This window comes from Rhipicephalus sanguineus, chromosome 8, assembly GCF_013339695.2.
Source record: "Rhipicephalus sanguineus isolate Rsan-2018 chromosome 8, BIME_Rsan_1.4, whole genome shotgun sequence".
In the NCBI taxonomy this organism is placed as follows: Eukaryota; Metazoa; Arthropoda; class Arachnida; order Ixodida; family Ixodidae; genus Rhipicephalus; species Rhipicephalus sanguineus.
In genome coordinates this window covers 10,407,938-10,431,865 of record NC_051183.1, presented here as the reverse complement: position 1 = coordinate 10,431,865, position 23,928 = coordinate 10,407,938, and the positions used below count along the sequence as shown (strand labels likewise).

General features: G+C 47.7%; 1 protein-coding gene across 4 annotated transcripts in view; it reads left to right on the top strand.

Moving 5' to 3' along the window:
• LOC119401326 (collagen alpha-1(I) chain) overlaps positions 1–23,928 on the top strand; it is a 76,463-nt gene that overhangs the window by 19,462 nt on the left and 33,073 nt on the right. For 2 of the 4 annotated variants that reach the window (XM_037668030.2, XM_037668025.2), the window contains exons 4-5: positions 10,384–12,545; positions 21,044–21,274. In XM_037668030.2, the coding sequence (XP_037523958.1) occupies positions 10,384–12,545; positions 21,044–21,274 (2,393 nt within the window). The remainder of the gene's footprint in view (positions 1–10,383; positions 12,546–21,043; positions 21,275–23,928) is intronic. The other 2 variants (XM_049418746.1, XM_037668028.2) reach the window with 2 other exon arrangements.

The following is a 23,928-nucleotide window of genomic DNA, read 5'->3' as shown; positions in this document are numbered from 1 at the left end:
TTCGTTGGTCCCGAGGCCCATTGGCCTGCAATGTAGTGGAGTACGGATGTTGCGAACTGATTTTCACCCAGCGACGTTTGATACGAACGTTCGCTGCCACACATGTACGAAGAGGTGCTGGCCGCGCTGTCGCGGAAGACTCGCCAAGCACGCGCGAGCGCGGAAACGCAAGCGTGGGCATGCGCACTGCACCGCTAAATCGTCAGAATCACGGTGTAAGAAAAACGCTTTCCTTACGGTCTTTTCTTATTTTCTTACCTTCAGAGACGCGTCACAGCCCCCAAGTGTCGCGGGTCACAACGCACCTGGTTCATTAATTAAATGTGTGCGTACGGGCCGTATATTTACGAGTGCTGGTATGATTGCTGGCATCTAAAAACTTAGCTGACAATCATTCAGGATTCTTTCTGACGCTGCCGCAGCCCTGACAAACAATAAATGAAAATGTACGCCAGCTTTCTTTTGTCGCATGCTAATTTTCCATGTTTTCTAGTGATAGGAATTTCGGGTGATACAAATATTTTTGGTGGTCCCGTGAATTTCATATCACCGAGGTTTCACTGTATATAGCAACAGCGCCGAGCGAGCGTGCTCGAAGTCCACATTCACATCGAGTAGGCGGCCAGTGAACTCGAGTTACAGCCAGCGCATCCCTGACCTTGGCTGATCGTCTCTGTTTACGCGTCAAGCACGTGCGTTGCAAACACAGCGTCCGCACCCAAGTTACGGCAGTCGCCTTTACAGGGGGTGATAGCACCTCCACACGTTCCACCGCAAAGAGGCGCTACTTTTAAGTTTCAACCCGTGTTGTTCGCGCTCGCGCTGCTGGCAACTATTTAGCATGGTTGTTAAACCATGTTTGGACTTTTATTACATCGGTGTTTTGAGATGTAGTGGTGTGATTTAACTATGATATCCTTAACCCCCGTTTGTTCCCTGACCCACTCTGCTCTCTTCCTGTCCCTTAAGGTTGCACCTGTCATTTTCCTTTCCATCGCTCGCTGCGTCGTCCTCAAATTAAGTTGAACCCTCTTTGTAAGTCTCCAGGTTTCTGCTCCGTAGGTAAGTACCGGTAAGATGCAGCTGTTATATACCTTCCTCTTGAGGGATAGTGGTAGACTACCATTCATGATTTGATAATGCTTGCCGAATGAGCTCCATCCCATCCTTATTCTTCTAGTTATTTCACTCTCATGGTTCGGCTCCGCGGTTACTACCTGTCCTAAGTAGACGCACTCCTTTACAACTTCCAGTCTCTCGCCACCTATCACAAAGCGCTGTTGTCGGCCAAGATTGTTCCACATTACTTTAGTTTTATGCATATTAATTTTCAGACCTACTCTTCTACTTTTTGTATCCAGTTCAGTAATCATGAGCTGGAATTCGTCTCCCGCGTTACTCATCAATGCAATGTCATCAGCGAATCGCAGGTTACTGAGATACTCTCCATTAACTCTTATCCCTAATTCTTCCCAATCTAGGGCCCTGAAAACCTCCTGTAAACATGCGGTGGATAGCATTGGAGAGATCGTGTCTCCCTGCCGTACGCCCTTCTTTATTCAGAAATGGATATGGGCCGGGCACGTAGCACGTCGGCAGGATAACCGGTGGTCATTAAGCAACTGACTGGATTCCAAGAGATGGCAAACGCGTGAGGGGGAGACAGAAAATTAGGTGGGTAGATGAGATTAAGAAGTTTGTAGGTATAACGTGGCAGCAGAAAGCACAGGACCGGGTTGATTGGTGGAACATGAGAGAGGCCTTTCTTTGCCCTGCAGTGGGCATAGACAGGCTGCTGCTGCTGCTACTGATGATGTGATTTAACATTGTTTCGATCGTCAGTGGCCATCACACCGAAATAAAATGAACAGGTGCATACAATAAAACATATTTTTTTTCGAGGACCAGAGTGAGGGGTGGGTTCATTATGCGAGCGGGTTCATTACACAAGTAAATACGGTTAATTACATGGACACACACCAGTCATCTGCAAAATATCAACTGCATTACTAGGCTAGAACACATTTAAAATCTTTTTTGAAGTGTGTGCTCCGCAGCAGCGTGCGACATGAAGCATCTTGCGACATCAACTTGGTTTTGAGTGTAAACATCCAACAACCAGCTAGGGAGGGTCACGAGGTTGTGTTGGCTGCCATGCAGTTTGCATGGGCTCTCTGCCACAGTTGTCAATGCGGTGCTCACATGCACGTGATGCCACGTGGCGAGTACGGGACTGCTTTGTGTGCTCACGTGGCCAGTTGTGTTTGCATGCAAACAAACCGCGCTGGGTCTCGCCTCCCTCGTTGCTCCCTGAAACTGAAACTGCGACAGGATAAGGTGCGCACACAAACACGGACACTAGCAGAAAGACGCAAACAACACAAGAGCAGACTCGCAACTCCGATTTTCACTCTGCCCTGGGTGAGAGTAGTCAGATCATGTGACAGATGTGACTTTTACATGTAAGCTTCCCTTTTCAATAAATCGCAGTTGCGAGTCAGCGCCTGTGTTTGCATTTTTTCTACTAGTGTCCGTGTTTTGTGTGCGCACCTTATCCTGTCAAAATGAACAAGTACCAACTAGCCCAATTAGCTGTGCTACTGAAACTGCGACTGGGAGTGGTAAAAACGTCCCCAAATGATGAACAGTCGCACGCTCAAGCAAATGAGGTTTTCCAGCCAAGCACCAGGAAAAAAAATGATGTAAAATTTTTTTTTGTGTCGGTACTGTCGAATTGCTAGTGATGGCACAAGCTTATGAACGCTATTTAATGCAAATTGTGCTCACCTATACATTTTCCCTGTGGTGGCCTCCAGTATGGCATCGAACCATCTTGTGCTTGGATGGACTTCAGAGGTGCAGCCAAAGCTCTTCTATTTCAGCGGAGGGGGGGTCTGCCCCACATGTACGTGCATGTGTCTGTGCATGTGTCTGTTTATATGTATAGTAACACCTCAATTATTTGAACTCTGGTAATTTGAAGTGCAGCATAATTGGGAAGGGTTTTTATATGGTCCCGTATTTTCTATGTAAATTTTGATTAGATAACTAAGCGGTGGCGTCAAGAGATTTTGGTGATCTGCGACATCATATGGCGGCATCATCAAGTTATGATTTTTCTGCATCACTTGTGTTGATGGCGCCAGTCAATTTTCACGTTCGATGAGGCGCCCAAGGCTTAAAGGTACCGGCAACCAATTTTTTATGGTACCTGTTTTCTTTTAGTGCAACGGAAAGCTTAGCGGTCAGAGTGTCTGAATGGTAACGTGGAAAAACGCCTTTGAACATTTTATAATCAAAATTTTTCAACCTGTGGCAATTGTGGAGTCGTATACGCACAACACATGCTGCAAACAGGCAAACAGTGGTAGGTACACGCAAGAGAGGTTCGTGTTTTGTGCGGGGTGGTTTGCTGCCACGGGTCAGCATGTTCCACTAGTCGCCGCAAAGGCAGTGCTGCTTCTCGGCACTGCCTTCTTTTATCTCGTAGGCAGCGCAGAATTGAGCAAGGATAGATAATAATATACACTCTATAATTTTTGAGCACTAATTATGGTACGCCTGAAAGCATCTGGCTATATATATGTTTGTACACCAAATTGAACGACTCCATAATTCAGCTTGAAGGCTCTTCCACTTGGCTGCACGAGATACCAGTTTATTATGACCCTTAAATGCGATTTAAAAATATGAATCCTACTCAGCTCACGAAAAGGATACTTGAATCTGTCACTATAATTCATGGTGTTTTCATTTCCTCCAGGATCTTATCGCACGTAGTTGCCAGTCGTCGGTCCCTTTAAAAGAACATTCAGGATAAATTGCTTACAGGGTATCGAACTGGAACCGGAATTTCGCCACAACTGTACCCTAAGTGATAATGTTGCAATGTACCTGAACCGAAGAAATATCAGTTATAAGTTCAAAACAAAGGGGTTCAAAGCATAAGCAACAGTTGTTGGAATCTGCATGGTCTGATGTATCGCTGTTGCCGCATAGACGAGTCAGTAAACACGCAGAGGTCACAGATGCAACATATGTTATCACCATTGTGCTAGCATGTCTCGTGTTCATGGAGCCATGTTCACTGTCCCAATACGAACACTTTTCTAGCATAATAGTATGTAGTTTTTAAAATATAAAATATTTGACGTGCATTTTTTTTTGGGGAGCAAGATTTTCTTAAATTGAGACAGTTACTAAGTAAATCAGCATGTCACACTAATCTGCTATGAGAATTGTATGCAGTAGAACAAGAAAGGATGTTCTAAACACATTTGAACAAAAGTTACGGTATGGTGATCATTTGCTAGCGAAATTCCAGTTTGACATTGGCTTAGTCGCGGCTGTTCAACTTGCTGTAACTTTTGTTCAAATGAGTTTAGAACAACCATTCTTCTACTGCACACAGTTATTATTCCAGATTAGTGTGATATGCTGATTTACTTCGCAACTTGCTCAGTTTAAGAAAATTGTTGTTTCCCGAAAGGCACATGAAATCTTTTATATTTTAAAAACTAGTTACTACATAAGTGCAGCAAGTTTCATCAAACTTGATCAAGAAAAAAAATTAAATAGCAGTGCCTCCCCTTAATGGGCTGTATTGTTAAAAAAGACGACGTTGACAATCTTGAAATATGAAATTGTGAGCCATTTCACCCTGTGAAGGGGGATTACCAGCGAAGCTGTGTAGCACACAACACAGGGGTGACACAGAATTTTGAATCGTAGCCCTGCGACTAAATCTAAATAAAATGTCTGCCAGAAAGTCCCTTTTGAATTTAGCGTACGCTCCTTAACGTTTTCTATTTGAGAATATGGTAGTATACTTCCGTCTTTTTCACCGCATCCTCCGTTTTGCGATGTGCGTAATTTTTTTCTGGCTTGCCGCATCCGCTTGGCGTTTCACGCACAATCTTAATTGGTGCTTGTCACCTCTGTATTCATTTTCAGTGGACCGGTGGCAGGTGGCGGGTTTTTCCCAATTTGCATCGCACATACCTTTTTGTTGACACAAAGGAAAAATCCACGGTGTCATAGCCATGTACAGATTTGCTGTAACAAGCGAGTGTAATCACAGTCCAGTTGCCACTGAAAATTTGCGATCACATTTCGGAGGGACAGTGCTGCGTGTCCAGCCAAAATAGCCTCTGCACAAAGTAACGTTATGTGCAAAAAGAAATGTCATGATATCGCCGTCCACATCCAAGATACAGTATCTTGGTCAGTTGTCTCTTGGGATCCATACCAACACTCTAATTGGCTAGCACTTTATTTATTTATTTTACCCTCAGCCCTGCCACGATGGTCTAGGGGTTATGGCGTTCAACTGCTGACCCGAAGGTTGCGGGATCGAATCTTGGCCACAGAGGCTGCATTTTCAGTGGAGGCGAAAATATGTGAGGCCTGTGTACTTATGTTTAGGTGCACGTTAAAGAGCCCCAGGTGGTCGAAATTTCCGGAGCTCTCTACTACGGTGTCCCTCATAATCATATCGTGGTTTTGGGATGTTAAACCCCAGATATTATTATTATTATTATTTTACCCTCAAGGTACATAGTACATTTCAGAGGAGAACGGCAATGCACAACAATAAAAAAACAAGGAACACAATGCACATTTCATACAAATATGGCAAATGATTGAGGCACAACGAATATTAATGCTAAAAACAGCATAATAAGGCAGTTGGTGCATAATAATTTTATTATTCACTCTGCCACACCCCGCCACGGTGGTCTAGTGGTTATGGCGCTCGACTGCTGACCCGAAGGTCGCGGGATCGAATCCCGGCCGCGGCGGCTGCATTTTCGATGGAGGCGAAAATGTTTGAGGCCCGTGTACTTAGATTTAGGTGCACGTTAAAGAACCCCAGGAGGTCGAAATTTCCGGAGCCCTCCACTACGGCGTCTCTCATAATCATGGAGTGGTTTTGGGACGTTAAACCCCAGATATTATTATTATTATTATTATTCACTCTGCCACATAGATCCGGCTGAATTTGAGCGATGGCCTGGATTATGTTGAGTTTAAGGGCATCAGTCAATTGCGGCTTATTGGTATAGACCTGCGACTTCAGAAAACCCCACAAGAAAAAGTCTAGCTGGGTCAAATCGCACGATTTTGGTGGGTAGTTTAGGTCGGCTGCGCGAGAGTCTCTATACCCTCAGATCGTTCATGCAGAATGTCCATCGTTACATCTGCTGTGTGACACGTAGCGCCTTCCTGTATGAACAACATGCCGTCTACGTCCATATTGTTGAACTTCCGTCAAAAGAAATCGATCGTCATCTTTCCGTAGCGTTCGCCGTTGACGGTGATGACCTCACCAATGTCGTTCTCAAAAAAGTATGGACCAGTGGTGCCACCGGCCCAAAATTTGCACCAAACACTAAGTTTTTGTGGATGGATTGCCGCCTGGTGAACCTCATGGGCTGGCGTCGTTCCATATGCGGCAATCCGCTAGTTCCATTTTCCTGTGCTGCCCTCTGCCCTTTTGGTAGGGTTTTGTTAGGGGCTGGGACAACTGGTATTGCCAGAATCAAAGCCTTCGAGATGAAGAGACGTTTCGTGGCTTTTTCGCTTGGAAAAGGGCGCATGCACCGTGGCATCGTGAAAAAGGTGTATTGTGCTTGTTGACATAGCTATTGATCCAAAAATGTGCCTCTTCTCTGAACATGATTTTTCGGCGCAACGTTTGCGGGAATGAACAATCATTTTGATAATAAAATTTCATCATTTGGACGTGCTGCTCAATTGTATAACTTGCCATGGTGATTTGGCATCATTGACTGAATAATAAACAACAGATTAGACAGACGCCACCAAAACAACATGGCCACCACAGAGATGACATCGATCCGCCCTTAATGGAAAACCCTATAGTTTTGCTTATGCTTTACTTATTGTCATTTTTCTGTACGCCCCCCCCCCCCCCCCCCCAATACTCTGTGCTCTGCTGTGGCCTGTTGGGTAATATGAATAAATGAATGACTAAATCATGAACATACTTTTGTACAGGGGTGTAATTCCTGCTCCATTTACATTTTCTTATGCCACACTGCACCATGCAGAATGAAAGAAGAGAATTTTGAGCCCTCATGATACCCTTTCATTCACCCATTGTGAGGGGCTCGTTCCGGCAGATATGATGCCTTCGGGTAGTATGATATCTTCGGGTAGCAGATATGATGCCTTCGGGCTGTGGGGATTGAGGCTTGCCTGTCGCCATTGCGCAGGCTTTTCGCCTATTTCTGCCATCCTCATGTCCGATCATGTCGCTCCTCTCCTCCGCCGTCCTACGGCACTGGGCGAGCGGGGGTGACGTTAAACCCCCTCACCCCGGCGCCGGATCTTGACGGTGGCGCCACGTTAGAGTCTCGCGAGACGTTTTGCGCGGCGGGGGAGCAGACCCTCTCTGGACCTCGTAGGGTAAGCACGCATTTTCTTTCCTGTCCGTCGGCTCCTTTGTTTGGGCTCGCTCGGACGGAGTTCGCCAACGGTGCCTTGCGCCAGCGGCGAGCGCTTACCTTACGTTGTCCTTTCCGAACGCTAGGCTGAAGAGCGGTGCGGTGCATTCGTGCGTGGTCATACTACGCCGAAACCGTACCTATCGAAGCCAACGCGAGCGGAGTTGCCCTTACTCGAGCGATCGGGCCCTGTGGTCGCAGATCGTAAGAGTACGCAGCATAGTTGCGAGGGTCCGTTTCCCTCAGCGGCGTGTCGCCGTGAGCCCTTTTGCCCGCGGAGACGTGCTAGCGGCACCCTTTGTGTTGTACTTTTGCCCGTGGCGTGGTTAAGCCTGTTTTTGCTTCTCCCGCCGCCTTTGGGAGCGGGCGTTGTACTGCGTTTTGTGGTGTTGCCGCAGGCAATAAAGTGTTGCGGATTTCGAGAGCAGTACTGTGTACTTGCCGCGCTACGCTCGGCGCCTTGTTTGCGCTCGAACGCACGTGTGCAGCGGCGCGCTAGTTCACGCGTGGCGACGGCAGACGTGGCCCCGTTGGCTCGCTAAGTCCGAACCCACGCTAGTGGCCGTACTCCTGCGAGATACGTGCACACTACAGGGCAGACAAACAGGGAGCTCGCTGAAGCGTTCTTTATCAGAAACGAGGGTGATGATTGTATATCTGAACCGTCTGTCTACTAGATTGCGAAGTACGCAAGCTCACCCATTTCTTTGACGTCACCTAAATTTTCTGCGCAGGTTTGTGTCGGTTTTTGTCGTGTTCTTTTTTCTGTTTCATTAAAACTTCAGTTGTTAGACAGTGCTCGTACTGTGTCCTTCCTCTCTTGTGTTCAGTCTTGTTTGCGCTGACATTTTTACAATAGGCATTTCATTCTCTTGAGCACCTCCAGGTACCGCAAATGTGGACATGTGTAGGGTGTCAGCAATTTGCTGGATGCTCAATCGACGGTCGGGCACGTGATCCACATTTTTGTCGGTTCTGGTCGTTGTTGGGTGTCCAGAACGGGGTTCGTCGGCGGCCTCCTCCCAGCCCTCCTTGAACACCTTGTGCCACCTCCTGGTCTGTGACCTTGAACTGCAGTCGTCTTTGAAGGCCTCTTGCAGCATCTGGAATGTTTTGGTTGCATTCTTTCCAAGTTTCCCGCACAACTTGATAGCGTATCGCTGTTCAAGCGAATGCTCCATCATACCGTGGTACAAAGTAAAAAAAAAGCAAAAAAGTTTCACGCGGAGGCACGTCTTTCCGGAAGCTAACTCTGCTTTGAGTAAACTGCCGACCGGCTATGTTGGGACGGCAGACTCCCCACCACATTGCCCGTGCTGCCATGTATAGTAGCGTCACAATAAAATCATGTGCATTACTTTCATAATGGACCCTGTATGTTTGTTGTTGCTGATGTGCGACTAGAAGACATTGACAGTGCACTTGTAAAGCTTATGTAGGCATTGCAGAACTGCCCAAGGGGTATTCAGTGATGTTCGTTGATTGGTATGTGAACCTTTGTAGTGCAGGGCAGTGCAGTACTTTATCAAATAATTTTTGAATACAGCGTAGGAAGTGTTATGCAGTGACATTTCTGTGTGTTTAAGCCCAGTACACCGGTGTTCATTATGCAATGAAATGGCCCACGGTGATCAGTCAAGTTTCTTTTTGAACAATGTTGTCAGGTTCATGATTTTAGTATATGATGCATGCTCCTCTGCCCCATTTATCTCTTCTGATATGGTGATTTAGCTGCTTCCATCCTGCTCCAAAATTGTATTTTACCTGCTCCCAGGAGTGCTCCACTGCTGTTGTCATTTCCGCCCCTGTTGTAGTAACTGTAAAAACGACCAGTCGTTATTTGAAAGCTATTTGGAAAGTATTAGATTTGCTTCTGGCACTTTTTGACCTGTGTTCAGTTACTTTCAAATAGGTGTCACTATTAACAAAGTTTCACTGTTAGTCATGTATCACTGATAATGCTAAGGGCTCAGCCGTAATTCGCCATCATCATCTGCCACAGAATCGACAAATTGTGCATATTGCCTTACAGATGCACAGTGGGTTACTTTGCTTTGTTTCAAAATATAGTGAAATATGGCATTTTGGCTACTTTCCATTTGTACTTGCAGTAGGTGCCCTAGGAAAGATTACAACTGCAAATAACATGCACACAGACGTTTGTTTCCTCACAGCCTGTTTGAGGTGTCCAGTGAGAAGCCAAGCTTGGCAAGTGAATGAGAAGATGCAAATGGAACCTGAAATGCCATTATGTCTCACTCTTAAATATGAAGCTTAGGTGTCCTCCAATTTTTTTCTGCTACTATATTGATTACAGAGGCCAATCCGCACTTCTGTCATGGTGCTAACTGCTGGCTTTTTGAAAGCTTTTCGAAAGGCACAAGTTGTCTCAGCTCCCCCAGCCTTTGTTCACACTGCAGAGTAGTACATTCAAATAGGGCACGTTGGCTGCCCGCGCATGCAGCCATGCTAGTGAGGGTCTGAGCTCTTCCTTCCTTCCCACACATACTCACAGCAGCCAAATTTGATTGTTGTAAATGATATGGCTTGGGAACATTGTAGTGAATGGTTTATTTTGCCATAAAAGACAACCCTTCACACTGCAGTGGCTTCTCGTTCTTATATCCAATATCTTGTTAAAACTAGCGCTGTTGTAAGTGGGTTCAATTGTAGCTGATTACTTAGTGACCCAAAGGGCTGTTATATAATTCTTCTAGCACACATTGCACAGCATATATCCCATCATAAGTGCTGCAAGATCTTTGCAACACCATCTTTTAAGCATTATTTCCCATGTCATTCATTTTTGAAGTGTTCCCTTTAGGCACTATTATGTGTGCAGCACCAGGAAAGCATATCAGTTGAATGCCGTTCTGTCGCTTGTAAATATGAATTAAGTGGGCCTTGCATGCAGGTGCAGCGACGGGTCAGGCTGCTGGTCAGGCACCTCCAGCAACCAGCACCCCTGCAGCTGGAAGTACACCGGCTGCACCACCACCGCAGCAGCAGCAACAGCAGCAGCAACAACAGCAGCAGCAACAGCAGCAAATGCTAGCACAACAGGCCCTTGCTCAGCACCAAGCATATGCCCAGCAACAACAGCATCAGCAAGCCCTCATGCAACAGCAGGCAATGGTGCCCCAAGCTGCAGCAGCAATGATGCCCCAGGCAGCCATGGTTCCCCAGGCCATGATGACACAGGGCATGGCCCCTCAAGGAATGATGCCACAGGCAATGGTCCCACAGGGCATGATGCCACAAGGCATGACCCCACACGGGATGGCTCCACAAGGGATGCCTCCACAGGGAATGCCACACCAGGGCATGACCCCACAAGGTATGCCACCGCAGGGGATGATGCCACAGGGGATGGCACCACAAGCCATGATGCCCCAAGGAATGATGGCTGCTGGTATGATGCCACAGGGAATGGCTCCTCAGGGTATGGCTCCTCAGGGCATGCCAGGCATGATGCAACACCAGGGTCACCCTCAGTCTCAGCAAGAGCAAGGTCCTCCGTCAGGCATGGGGCCACCACATCGAGGCATGGGCCCTAGGGGAGGCATGGGGCCCAGAGGTGGAATGGCCCCACGAGGAGGCATGCCCCCACAGGGAGGCATGGGCCCACCACACGGTGGTATGGGTCCCCAAGGTGGCATGGGTCCCCAAGGTGGCATGGGTCCTCAAGGCGGCATGGGCCCTCAAGGCGGTATGGGCCCACAAGGTGGAATGGGGCCACGAGGCGGCATGGGGCCACGAGGAGGCATGGGGCCACGAGGAGGCATGGGCCCTAGGGGTGGCATGGGCCCTAGAGGAGGCATGGGGCCTCAAGGTGGCATGGGGCCACGTGGCATGATGCCCAGAGGTGGCCCGAGGGGTGGGCCAAGAGGACGTGGTGGACCACTAGGCCCTTCAGACTTTGGGCCCTACCGACCCCCTCTGTCCCCACAGCAGCAACAGCAGCAGCAGTTCCCTGGTGGCCAGCCTGAAGGGGCAGACGGTGACGACGATGGTGATGGTGATGGTGGCTTTGGTGGAGGCAGGCCCTTCAGAGGACGAGATGGGCCACGTGGAATGCCCCCACGGGGTGGACCTCCAGGTCGTGGTGGACGTGGTCGCCCGTTCGGTGGTGGTGGGGGCCCACCTGAAGAACCCTTTGGAGGTGAGCAGGACATTGGTCCCGAAGGAGATGAGTACGAAGGCGGCCCCGACCAGTTTGACACACCTCCTCACCATGACTTCGGACCTCCTCCCCCGGGCAAGTTTGGAGGCGGCCCGCCCGACAAGCCAGAGTTTGGTGGGATGCGGCACCCATCACCATACGTGTGGCAGAACCCCAACCAGCGAGGTGGAGGCAGGGGGGCACCCAGGGGCCGTGGTGGCTTCTTTCCTGGCCAGCGCCCCCCACCTCCCTCACAGTGGGGCGGTGGTCCTCCCGATGACCGGAGGCCCGGTCCTCCCGATGACTGCAGGCCTGGCCATCCTGATGAACACAGACAAGGGCCTCCCGACGACCGGAGACCTGGTCCTCCCGACGACCGGAGGCCCGGCCCTCCTGATGACTGGAGGCCTGGACCCCCTGACGACCGGAGACAGGGCCCTCCAGATGACCGAAGAATGGGCCCTCCCGATGACCGAAGAATGGGCCCTCTGGACGACCGAAGAATGGGCCCTCTGGACGACCGAAGAATGGGCCCTCCGGACGACCGAAGAATGGGCCCTCCGGACGACCGAAGAATGGGCCCTCCGGACGACCGAAGAATGGGCCCTCCTGACGACCGAAGGCAGGGCCCTCCTGACGACCGAAGACAGGGACCTCCAGACGACCGGAGACCGGGCCTTTTTGATGACCGGAAACCCGGCCTTTTTGATAGGCCCGGCGCTCCTGACAATCGTAGGCCTGGTGGCCCTCTTGACAACCGTATGCTTGGCCCTCCAGATAACCGTAGGCCTGGTCCTCCTGATGACAGGAGCCCTGACTGGAGTGGTGGCCCTCCTGAGAAGCGTTGGAGGGGACCACCAGAGGGTGAAGACGATGTGGCACCTGGTGGACGACCCAATGGGGAGCCACCACGTGTAAGTCTGCATTTTATTATTGGCGTCCTCATTACCTCCACTCCAATATAACAACAGCGTCTTTCAAACATGCTTATTGCCACTTTGAATGAATGTCAATTGGTGTTAGCGCTGAGGGACAGCTGGATGGAAGATTTCAGACGAGTGGTAAGTTGGGCTAGTTGGTAATGATCCATGCTTATTGTAACTGCGCAAAAAACGGACGGAAACACGAAGGGCGAGAAAAGGACAAACAAGTGCAGACTGCGCTTGTTTGTCCTTTTCTCGCCCTTCGTGTTTCCGTCCGTTTTTTGCGCAGTTACAATAAGCATCGATTTCAGACACCTCATGCGGGATGCTACCTGCTGAAGTTTACTGAAAAAAACCAAAAAGATGCGTGTACCAACTAGCCCAACCAAAAGTTCTATTAAGTTACCTGCTGAAGGTTTAACTCAGTTCTCCAGGGTTGTATGAATAATCAAAATGTACAAATATCTATGCTATTAAAGAATGATGAATAGTGCAAGAGGGTGAGAAGAAAAGTAAGGAATTTTATCGCACTATTCATCATACTTTACCTGGGCGTGGGCTGGCCATGTAACACAAATATCTACATAATGCGTAGCCGATCAATCACTGGTCAGTTAGAGCGGTGGAATGCCTACAAGGGATGTGAAACGCAGCCTAGGATGTGGCGAAGTTAAGTGAAGTGATAAAATTTACAGTAGGCTGAGGATGATGACGACCAACAGGCTCAATTTGTGGGGTACAAATATGCACTGTGTAGTGAAAGGTTTAGTACTAACAAGGTAAACGGAAAGTAGCAACTCAAAGGGAGGAGAGAAAGGGGCGACCTATAATGCATAGAGGATGGGGTGTCCCAAGAGGCAACAAAGCTTAACAGCTGTTGACTACCTATTGCTGTGGCTTCCTAGCAGCATGGCGTGGGCTGCCACGAGGCCACATTTTAAGCAAGGTTTGAGATTAGGCTAGTTGGTAATCCATGTTCAAAAAACAGCGAACGAGTGGACAACGGACGAAGAAACAACAAAGACAAGTGCTGACTTTCAAATGAGGTGGAAGTCAGCGTTAGTCTTTGTTATTTCTTCGTCCGTTGTCTGCTCGTGCGCTGTTTTCGAAGACACACTTTAAGGCTGTACATGTCTTGACTGCTGTCAACACCGCTAAGCTTTTTGAATGATTCATGTGGATCATATATTCAAAAATGTTGTTTGGTGGAGATGTGTGGCTAGTGCATTGCCACTTGGTCGCACTGTTGCTTTTTGTACATGGCCTGTCTAGTTTGACAGGGCAGAGAGAATTACAACTGGAGTGCATACTCAAAGGCCATTAAAGAAAGTCTGAGGTGTGGCAACACGTATGAAGACTGGGCCAAGCAGCTACTGGGAGGCAGGGTGGTCGAGTGCCTCATTGTAGATACGAGGGGGCGGGGGGCTCAGAAAACAGGCTGTGTTCTATGCTGAATCCACTTCCTGTTGGTCTTAAAGGGTACCTGAAATGTTCTTTTTTTAATTAGTGTAAGTGTTAAGGGCTACAATGTAATTTGACCCTGTAATGGCTACAAGCAGTTCTGTTTGAAGAAAAATCGTAAAAGAATGCTGACCATCTTTTCTGTTTCTGGACAGTGCATTTGAAGCAGAAAAACAATGCAATGCTATTCAAGGTATGATGGAGTTAGTATAGAAATGATTTAATTAGTCAGTGCTTTTATAAAATATTGTAAAATGCCGAGCAAGCGCCCCCATCTGAGCAAGCGCCACCCTCCCTTTTTTGGGAGATCTGGAATAAGCACCAATGACCGAGCAAGCCCCCCCCCCCCCCCTCCTCCTCCTCCTCCCCTGTGGCCACTTTTTTTTTTTTCAAGACAAGCATCGCTTGTGTAAAATAAACCACAAGAATGAGTACACCGAATGAGTATCTAATGTTGTTTAGGAAGTTCCGTTGTCATGCGGCCAGTCGTATATTGGTCAAACGGGTCACTGCTTCAGTGGTGACAGACACACTTGCTTCAGTTCACCCGCATTGACATTATCAAGAAAAGAAATTGTCATTATCAAGAAAAGAACGGTGGTGGGCTGCACGCCAGGCTCTCTGGTGTCGGCGATGTACCACCAGAAGACCGCAGGACGCACTTAACTTTTGTGTCAGACTCCGAGGAGTCATTTGACGAGTTTGACAGTGACGAGGGGGAATAAAAACAGTAAATAAATGAAGCATTTCATTAGAAACTTTGATGGGTATTTTTTTATTTTTAGCGGCTCTCCCGCCGCCATCTTGAATTTCGGTCCGGGACCAAGCAAGCCATTAAAATGTGTTCTTTTTTCAAAACTGTCAGTGCATGATTTCGTGTCAAGTTGCCAGAAGAGCACATTTTAGGAGCTTATGAGAAAAACCGTAGCCCTGTGCCAAGATTGTTTCAGGGGTGTGCACTAATCAATCATTAATTTATTACAAATTAAATTTCATTACTGTTAGTCTTTGAAAAGTTAAACTATATTGTTGCATGACACAAATTTTCAAGGTTCAATCCTAAGGAAAAAAAAAAGTAGGAAATCTGGAAAGGGCCTCACTTGCAATCAACTTTATTTAATAGTGACAGGTTCACTTGTATAGGGTGATCACTTGTGCAAGTGTATATGTGTACAATAATCATACAAAAAAAAAAACATGTTTATCCAGTCACAAATTTGAGATACAGTCGAACCCACTTATAACGATCCCACATATAACGATCTGTCGGTTATAATGACCATATTTGGGTGCACTTACGATTTTGCTATGCTAACCATTGAAGCTGTGTCCAGATATAGCGAACATTTTTCAAAGCCTCCTACTTTTACAACGAACACTTCGGACACGATCGCGGTAAAAACATGGCGCATACGAAGCGAAAAAAAGTTAAGACATGCCTTCTAAAGCGTGACGGGCGCGCGCTCGCACGTGCCCCGCTCCACTTTATTCGCGTTAAGATACCCAGATCGGCGAGCACCGCACGCAGATTTCGGATGCTGCGAGCGAGGTCGCTCAGCTTCCAGGCATTTCTTCAGTGATAGAATGGCAGTGAGGGGAAAAAAAAAATAGTAGGCAGCATGAAGCCTTGTGGTCAGCTTTCGCACGGTAACCTTTCCTGACGCCGGTATCTGCAGCTACGACCGCCTGCGATGAACCAAACAATGCCTTGGAACGCAAGAAGGCATAAATGCAAGAAGTGATAACCGCGATAGCTTTCCATCGCAAAAAGGTTCACTGCGTCCCTAAACTCGTCGACGCCACAATGTGCCGCGAAAAGTCGTCCGTCTTTTTGGTAACGGCAGAGACCGGTCGATCGGTGATTACGACTTCCACGTGATTGCGGCGATGCCTTCGCGGATAAGCATCAGAAAAGAACGAAGGTGAGCTGGCGGCCGTCGATGAACGTGAAATTATGCCTTATAGCCGACAACCTTCTCACAGTCATCTGTATATACTTGGCTTTGCGTGTGGCGTACGCCGTACACTGTGGATTGACGGCGTTACGAGCGCGCCATGCTGCCGTTTGCAAGTTCGCCGCCGCCGCGTCGTGTGAGACCGCATTTTTTTAAAGTGCGCGTCGCTTTGTAGAAACGAAAGTAGCTCGCTGTTGTTGAGCGGCGCGGGCACCGAGAAACGTCGATGCACTGACAGCGAGCGTATACAGCGTGTTTGACTAGGTGACAACTGAAGTGCGCCGCGCATCGTCGTGCAGGGCCGCGAGAGCATCGCGGAGACGTAGAGTGCGCGTTGCTTGGAAAATGCTTGTTTTCGCCGCGTTGAACGAAGAGGCTAGTCGCCGCACCCGTGTACGGTCCGGAGTGTAGCAAGCACGAAGAACGTACAAACGCGCGCATACGGCATACAGCAAGCGGCCCGGGCAGTGACTCCGCGACCCGAGTAGGCGACGCGCTGCACGCAACTAGCCACGGATGATCGGCTCCACGTCGCGGTACCGCGCTTCGGTGAAACGGTTTCAGCTCATTGCAAAGGCGGTTAATTCACTCGTGAGCACGCAGCGAGCGTCGCTTCACGACGCGAAAAGGCTTAGCTTGTCACCGAAGGGGTTGTTAGCACTTTAATAAAAGTGCACAAAAAAAAAAAAAAACGGCTTGGCCGCTAAGCGCACGTTTTTAAGGGCGAGTCCATATACAACGAACTACTGATATAACGACCACTTTTCGCGATACTTTTGAGTTCGTTATAAACGGGTTCGACTGTAGTTCCTTACTGTGTAAGGTCATGAACGTATCACTGACACAGACAGACATCACGATTCGTGTTGACAAAATATGTGTCCATTAACTTTTGTGCCAAGGCATTTTTTGCCTTTTCTCAGTAGGTGAAGTTTTGAATATGTGCTGTTTTAGAGAATTACAATGATAGACACACACATATGGACTTAAGTGGACAAAGCGCAACTTTCAGCTGCTGTATTTCATGCGATGTTCACACACACACACACACACGCACACACACACACACACACACACACGTGTGTGTGTGTGTGTGTCTGTGTGTGTGTGTAGAGTACAAGGCACATGTCAGAGTGATAAAAAACACAATACATTTGCCCATACAACATCAGCCATTTGCATTTTCACCGCCAAATTCACTTCTGCAGAAGACAAATGTATGGACGGCATACTGACGCAATTTTCGTCACTCAAAGAAGTCATGATAGCTGCTTCACAAACTAATCTCTCTCTGTCGTCTTTTACGCGTTTAAAGATTTTTGTTTTAGCAAATTCAGGTGCGCATGGGCATTGATTACGATTTTTAGCTTGATTCCCTCGATGGGTTATTTGTCCGCAGTTGTATCGGTGCTGCCTGGTTTTGTGTTGTTACATCTCGAAGTTTGTTTGATATATTGCTTTCCGCAAGTTAGTCGAATACTGTACACTACTTCGACGTCACAGTCGACAAACTTCTAAACATGTTTTATTTTACATCTCTTGCATTCTCGGGTTCTATTTGCATTGTTAATTTTTTTACAGGCTAGTGTGTTGCGTTTTTAATCGCTCTGATTTGTGCCTTGTACTCAATATATACGAGGTGTCCCAGCTAGAGGTGTGCACGGGCTCCGGGTAGCCCGAAAGCCCGAGCCCGACCCGGCCCGCGGGCCGGGCTCGGGCGGGCCGACGTACTTTCACCTCGGGCCCTGGCCGGGCTCGGGCTACATGGAGCTTTATCGGGCCGGGCTCGGGCCCGGCGCAAAGCCCGACTCAAGCCCGAAATATAGAGAATGAGCGGGAATTGTTTTCCAGCACGCATGCAGCGCCATTTCCGCGACCGCCCTTTACCGCTTTCCCTTTCCATTCGCCACTTTAAACAAAAGGGGAGCAGGTAAAGCACTGCCTCTGTTGCACTCCGACAAACAGAGAAGTAACACAACCTGAGCTAGTGACGGCGCCACGCGACTGTTCGCGTTAGATTTAAGGCCAAATCCGATATGAGTGAAAATGCACGCGATAGCGACGAGCGACCCGACGTAGATCGCCTTCGTGCAAGCTCACGCTTGCATTGGCATGCCACATACACGTGACGGCTTTGGCGAGCGAACTCCATTGTTGCTGGCATGAGGCCATCTACTTGTATAGCAAAAGTGCCGCTAACAGTCTCTATTAGAGACTGTTCGTCGTGCGTCGTTTGATCATATTCGATATGCTCAATAAAATGCCAAATTACCGGAAAACGATGTTTTGTTTTCGCAGCGAACCTTCAAAAAGCCGGGCCGGGCCGGGCCGGGCCCGGGATTGTGTTTTCGTACGTCGGGCCGGGCCGGACGGGCTCGCAGCCCTTTGCCGTCGGGCTCGGGCGGGCCTTCGACAAAGTCAGCGGGCCCGGGCCGGGCTCGGGCTCGGAAATACGGCCAGTGCACAGCTCTAGTCCCAGCTAACTTGTGCCAAGGGTCAAAAATGCAATATTAGAAACAGGCGAGTGAAATCAGTTGCATATTGCTGACAGCCACCTTGTGCACTACAGACAATTTTTATCATTAATTTGTTAATTAGTATTATTTAACTAAATTGCTAAATATTGACTTTAGGCAAAAAATGGAATTTGCAAAGTCCGAGAGCGTCTTCAGAAACACCCATTGCAGTATTTGCGATAAAGAAAGCCTCCAAAATACAATGAAAAAAAAACACATGACTAGCACATTCGCGCCGCGCGATCGTTCTGCTCTCAGCCATGGTTTCAGCGAACGAAATCAGCTGCGACCGCGACTCGCCGGCTCCATTGCAGCAGTAGGCTGATAAGTCGGTGGTGGTTTCTTGGCCCGCGCTAGCTGCAACTTGTACTGTCACGCGCGCCAACTGGCTGATGCGTGCCGAGAAACCACCGCCAATATCATCGGCCTACTGCTGCAACGGAGCTGGCGAGTCGCGGCTGCAGCTGATTTTGTTCGCTGAAACCACGGCTGAGAACAGCACGATCGTGACTCGTGAATGCGCTAGTCATGCGTTTATTTATTTATTTTGTATTTGGGAGGCTTTCTCTGTGGCTTGGAAAAAATGGTACATGTGAGACTTCATCGTAAATAATGCAATGGGTGTTTCTGAAGACGCTCTCGGACATTGCAAATCCTAATTAACAAATGAATTAATTACGAAACAAAAAATTGTCCGTAGCGCACAAGGTGGCTGTGAGCAATACGCAACTGATTTTCCTCGCCTGCCTCTAATGTATTTTTTAATCCTTGGCTAAAGATAGCTGGGACACCCGGTATATGTGAACAACACATGAAATAAAAGTTAAAATTTGTGATTTGTCCTGTTCACCTCTGTCCGTGTGTGTGTCTTCGTTGTAATTCTTTAAAACAGCACATATTCAAAACTTCTACATAAACCAACTAGCGTCAGTCATTGCCTTACCCAGTAGGTGCATAGTGGAAAGATTTGGAAAGATGTATCGATTAACAGTGTATAGGTAAACGTGCACTAATGTTATGGATTGAAAGTTCACATTCCTTTAGCCCATCATGACACAGCTGCCACTCTGGCCGTTTTATATGTTGCGTGCAAGTGGATTTTCATAGACAACGCAAACTGCGGAAGGCGCATATGGCCTTGCATGATTTTTCCTGCATAAGGTCAGCTTTTGCGGCACTGTGATGCGTGGGGACAATGTGGCAAGATTTCTATAGGCCGAAAAACAATAAGTATCTCGTTCCTCTGGGCCACTTTCTTTAAATAATGGCCAGGAGATTCTATGCCTAAATGCACCTATGGAATGATTTTTAGTTTCTGAAGATGTTTCTGCTAATGTGACTGTGGATGAGCAAAGGTATCCAGCCAAAATAGCAGGCTTAAACATTTGGATGAAGTGTGAACTAGCCCAACAATGTGTTTATATCAGAGACTAATGGAGTGTAGAGGTCCTTAACTGGAAGCTTGCCATCTAATCAATCTTTACATTGTCTAGAGTGTAAATGCATGGAAAAATTTGTTGAATGGCATAGTGCTATACAGGCACCAGAATAAAGAAAGGCATCTAATGGTTTAGGCCTGGTGTATCCTTGAAGTGCATGCGTTGGCTGCCCTTTGATTAACCTCCATACAGAAGAAAATGAAATGCCTCAACAGTTACTTATCGCATAGAACCCCGCGTGTACCGGATTGACAGGTACACTCGGCGACAACTATTTTTGACAGCGCTGTGGAAGCTACAGAACCTAAGCGCATGGCTGCTACCGTGCCACAAGATAGTACTTGAGTTTACTGATAATTTTCTCATTTACCTTGCTGAAATAAATTCCTTAGACAGCACCACATTTTCGGCACGCCCGTTTTCCAAAGTAAACATGGCATCCATGACGTAGTGGGTCAGTGTGCGGCTGCAAATGCGCTTTTTAGTTCTCCAAGAAAAATATACTCGTAATATGACACAAAAATGTATGCTGAGCCATCGAAGTCTTTCTCCCATTCACATTTATCGTGCGTAGGTTTTTCTAAATGCGTTTACGATGCGAGCGAGCAAAACCGAAATCAGCCGCAAGCTGCCGTACTACTTGCGGAGCAACACGAATGTGCGGAAGCCCCCCGCCTTCGTAGCCTTCGCTCCAATGTCAAGATAAGTTGTCGCCAAGTATAGCGCTCCATACCGGCCCTTGAGTAGATGAGTTTTTAGCGATATTACTGCATTCGTAGCGTCCGTAACAGCTTTGGATACGCAAGAATGTTATGTTTCACATAGTGCACATAAGAAGTTCTGTGCACCTGTTTTATGCAAAACGCAGCATTCTTACCTATGCAACACTGTCACGGACGCTACGTATGCAGTACTAAAACTCACTTTTGTGTCTACCATCTTCGCCACTACAGTGCATTGTTTCAGGTGATAGTCGGCATCTGTGTTCTCTTGTTCTTTTCTCTTGTGTCTGTGCTTGCACGTCTTACGTTCTTTTATAGTGAACATGTTTCGATAGGTTATACCAATGCACATGGCTGTGTCTGTTGCCTTGTGACCATGTCATGTCCCTCCTGCAGGATTTTGAGTCGGGCCCTCCACGTCAGCAACCACCGTTTGACGGGGACCACAAGGATCCACAGCGGGACATGCCCGAAGGAGATCTGCCACCGCTTGGCAAGGGCGATCCGGAGGCAGACCCCGAGCGACCGCCCCGTCCAGACTCTCGTGAGATGAACGAGGACGACATGCGTGGGCGACGTGGTCCGGGGGGACCCCTGCCGGGCAGGAGCCCCCCGCGACCGGGGCAGGCAAGTGATCTGTGCTTGTACGTGCCAGATAGCTCTAGCCATTGCTTCAGGTTTCAGTCTTGACAGAAAAGAGCAAAGACTGTTTTCCTGCCCTTTAATTTCCCTGCACTCCCCGTGGTGGCTGAGCGGTTATTGTGTTTTGCTGTGAAGCATAAGGGTGTGGGTTTGATTCCTTGCTACAGTGGCCACATTTCGGTGGGCATGAAGTGTAATAACGCCCTTGTCCTTAGATTTAGGAGCTCATTGAAGAACCCCAGGTGGTCAAAATGTAGGAGTTTCCTGCTATAAGTTGCCTCTTAATCACATAAAACCCATCGGTCTAATTATTAAAAAAAAATTTACATTGTATGTGCCCATGTGAAATGAAGCTGTCTTGTCAATTCTGTGACTAGCAGCCGGCCAGAGGACTGTGGCATTGCACTGCTGAGCTGTAGGTCACCATTTGGTTCCGGCTGCCCTGTCTCATTTCACTGTGACTTCTACGGTCAGAATCATACAAATGTTCGTGTACTTGGATTTAGGCGTGTGTTAAGATTACCATTTGATTAAAATTAATCCTCCTCCCCCTGTGCGTTTTTAGGCCACTTTACAGCCTCATTACATCCTCTCATCATAAATCGTGGGTCACTGTAAACACCACATTATTAGACATGGCGCTCTTTGGCCCTAACTGGCCCTTGTGCCATTAAAAACCACATATCATCATTATCCACCCCCATGGTGCCTCCCAAAATCAACGAGGGTGGCGATGCGGGCTTGTTGGTTGGTCATACTTGAATGAGTTGAGCGCATACGAGGACACGGACAGAAGGAAGAGACGTACACACACTCATCACATCACATGGCTCCAGCAGCATTCGTTGTTCAACGGTTTTTCTTCTTTCAGGGCTCCATCTTCCCCTAAAGTTCTGTCTCCTTATCATAATCTGATTGCAGTTCTGGCTTGTACAGTCGCAGGGGCTCCCTTCTTTAAAAATATAGATAACAGTTATGACTTAGTTAAAGTTAGTGCAATAAAATCTCATTATAATGAAGTCGCATCTCACACGAGAGTGGCTTCATTGTAACCTAAAAGTCATTATAAACACACAACCTTTGCCCGTAAAGTTTCGAGAATGATTTATTTTCTTCTCTACAAATGATTCCCCCAAAAAATCTTGGTGCATATATGTAGCGCTATCTTTTCGGGCTAACCTGAGCTATTTATGTTAATTGTTGTGGCATCCGCTAGATGGTACTACATGTAGAAAAATACATTGTCTCTAGTCTGTGCATTTACTGTGAGTGAATGTGGAGAAATGGACGTCCACCTTGAACACTGTGTAAACATAAAATTCCGTTTGAAGCTTGGCAAGACAGCCACACAGACGTAAGAACTCCTTTGTGACGCTTACGGCAACGAGACATTATCGCGGGCGTGAGTTTTCGAGTAGCACAAGAGGTTTGTTTCGGGGATAACGTCTGTGGAAGACGACACAAGGCAGGGGTGCCCTGCAACCTCACGGAATGAAAACAGCGTGGCTCAGATCAGGAAGATCATACAGCAAGACCGCACCATTACAGTCCGCATGCTATCGGATGCTCTCGACATTAGTAAGACAACGTGCCACCGAATTTTACGTGAGAACTTGGGGAAACGAAAGCTGAATGCTAGACTTGTGCCACACTCCCTCACACCGGACCAGAAGGACACATAGGCATCAGTGAGCACTGATTTGCTCTCCAGGGCAAAGAAAGATGCTGCATTCGTCGACAGCATCATTGCTTAAGACGAAACATGTTGTTTTCAATACAATCCTCAAACAATGAGGCAGAGTGCTGAATTGTGGTCCACAAGCTCTCTGGCGTCGAGAAAAGTGCGGCGACAGAAGACCAAAACAAAGACGTTGCTAATAGTTTTTTCGATGCCAGAGGTGTCGTACACCACGAGTTCGTTCCACAAGGGCAGACGGTGAATCGGGAGTTTTATATCCGCATGCTCTGACACGTGTGATGCACTGCGACGCCGTCGCCCTGACTTATGGGCATCTGGACAATGAAGCCTTCTGCACGATAACGCAAGGCCGCACAGTGCTCTCAGTGTGACAAAATTTCTTGCCAAGAACAGCATTACTGTACTTCCCCATCTGCCATACTCGTCTGACCTCTCCCCATGTGATTTTTTCCTGTTTCGTCGTGTGAAGAGAGCCCTAAAAGGCCGCTGGATGGGTGAGTGTGGAGGCTATTCAAGACGCCAGGAAAAGGAGCTGATAGCTCTGCCAAAAGAAGCATTTTCCAACTGTTCCAAGACCTCAAGAAGCGTTGGAAGCTGTGTATAGACTACAAGGGAGACTATTTCGAAGGGGTGCTGCACAAATGATTTTTTTAATGGACTAGTCTCTGAACTTTACGGACAAGGGTTGTATATTCGTTACACTGTACAAATGCCATCAGAATTCCTCATTTACTTCGTTATAACCGAAATATCCGTTTCACAGTATGAATGGCGACACATTTGCTGATTTACAATGGTATATCCGTTTCACAGGACAAATGGCAACACATTTGCTGATTTACTTTGTTGTAACTGTCAATTTGTTACAACGGTATATCCATTTCACAGTACGAATGGCAACACATTTGCTGATTTACTTTGTTGTCATCAAAAATTAGTT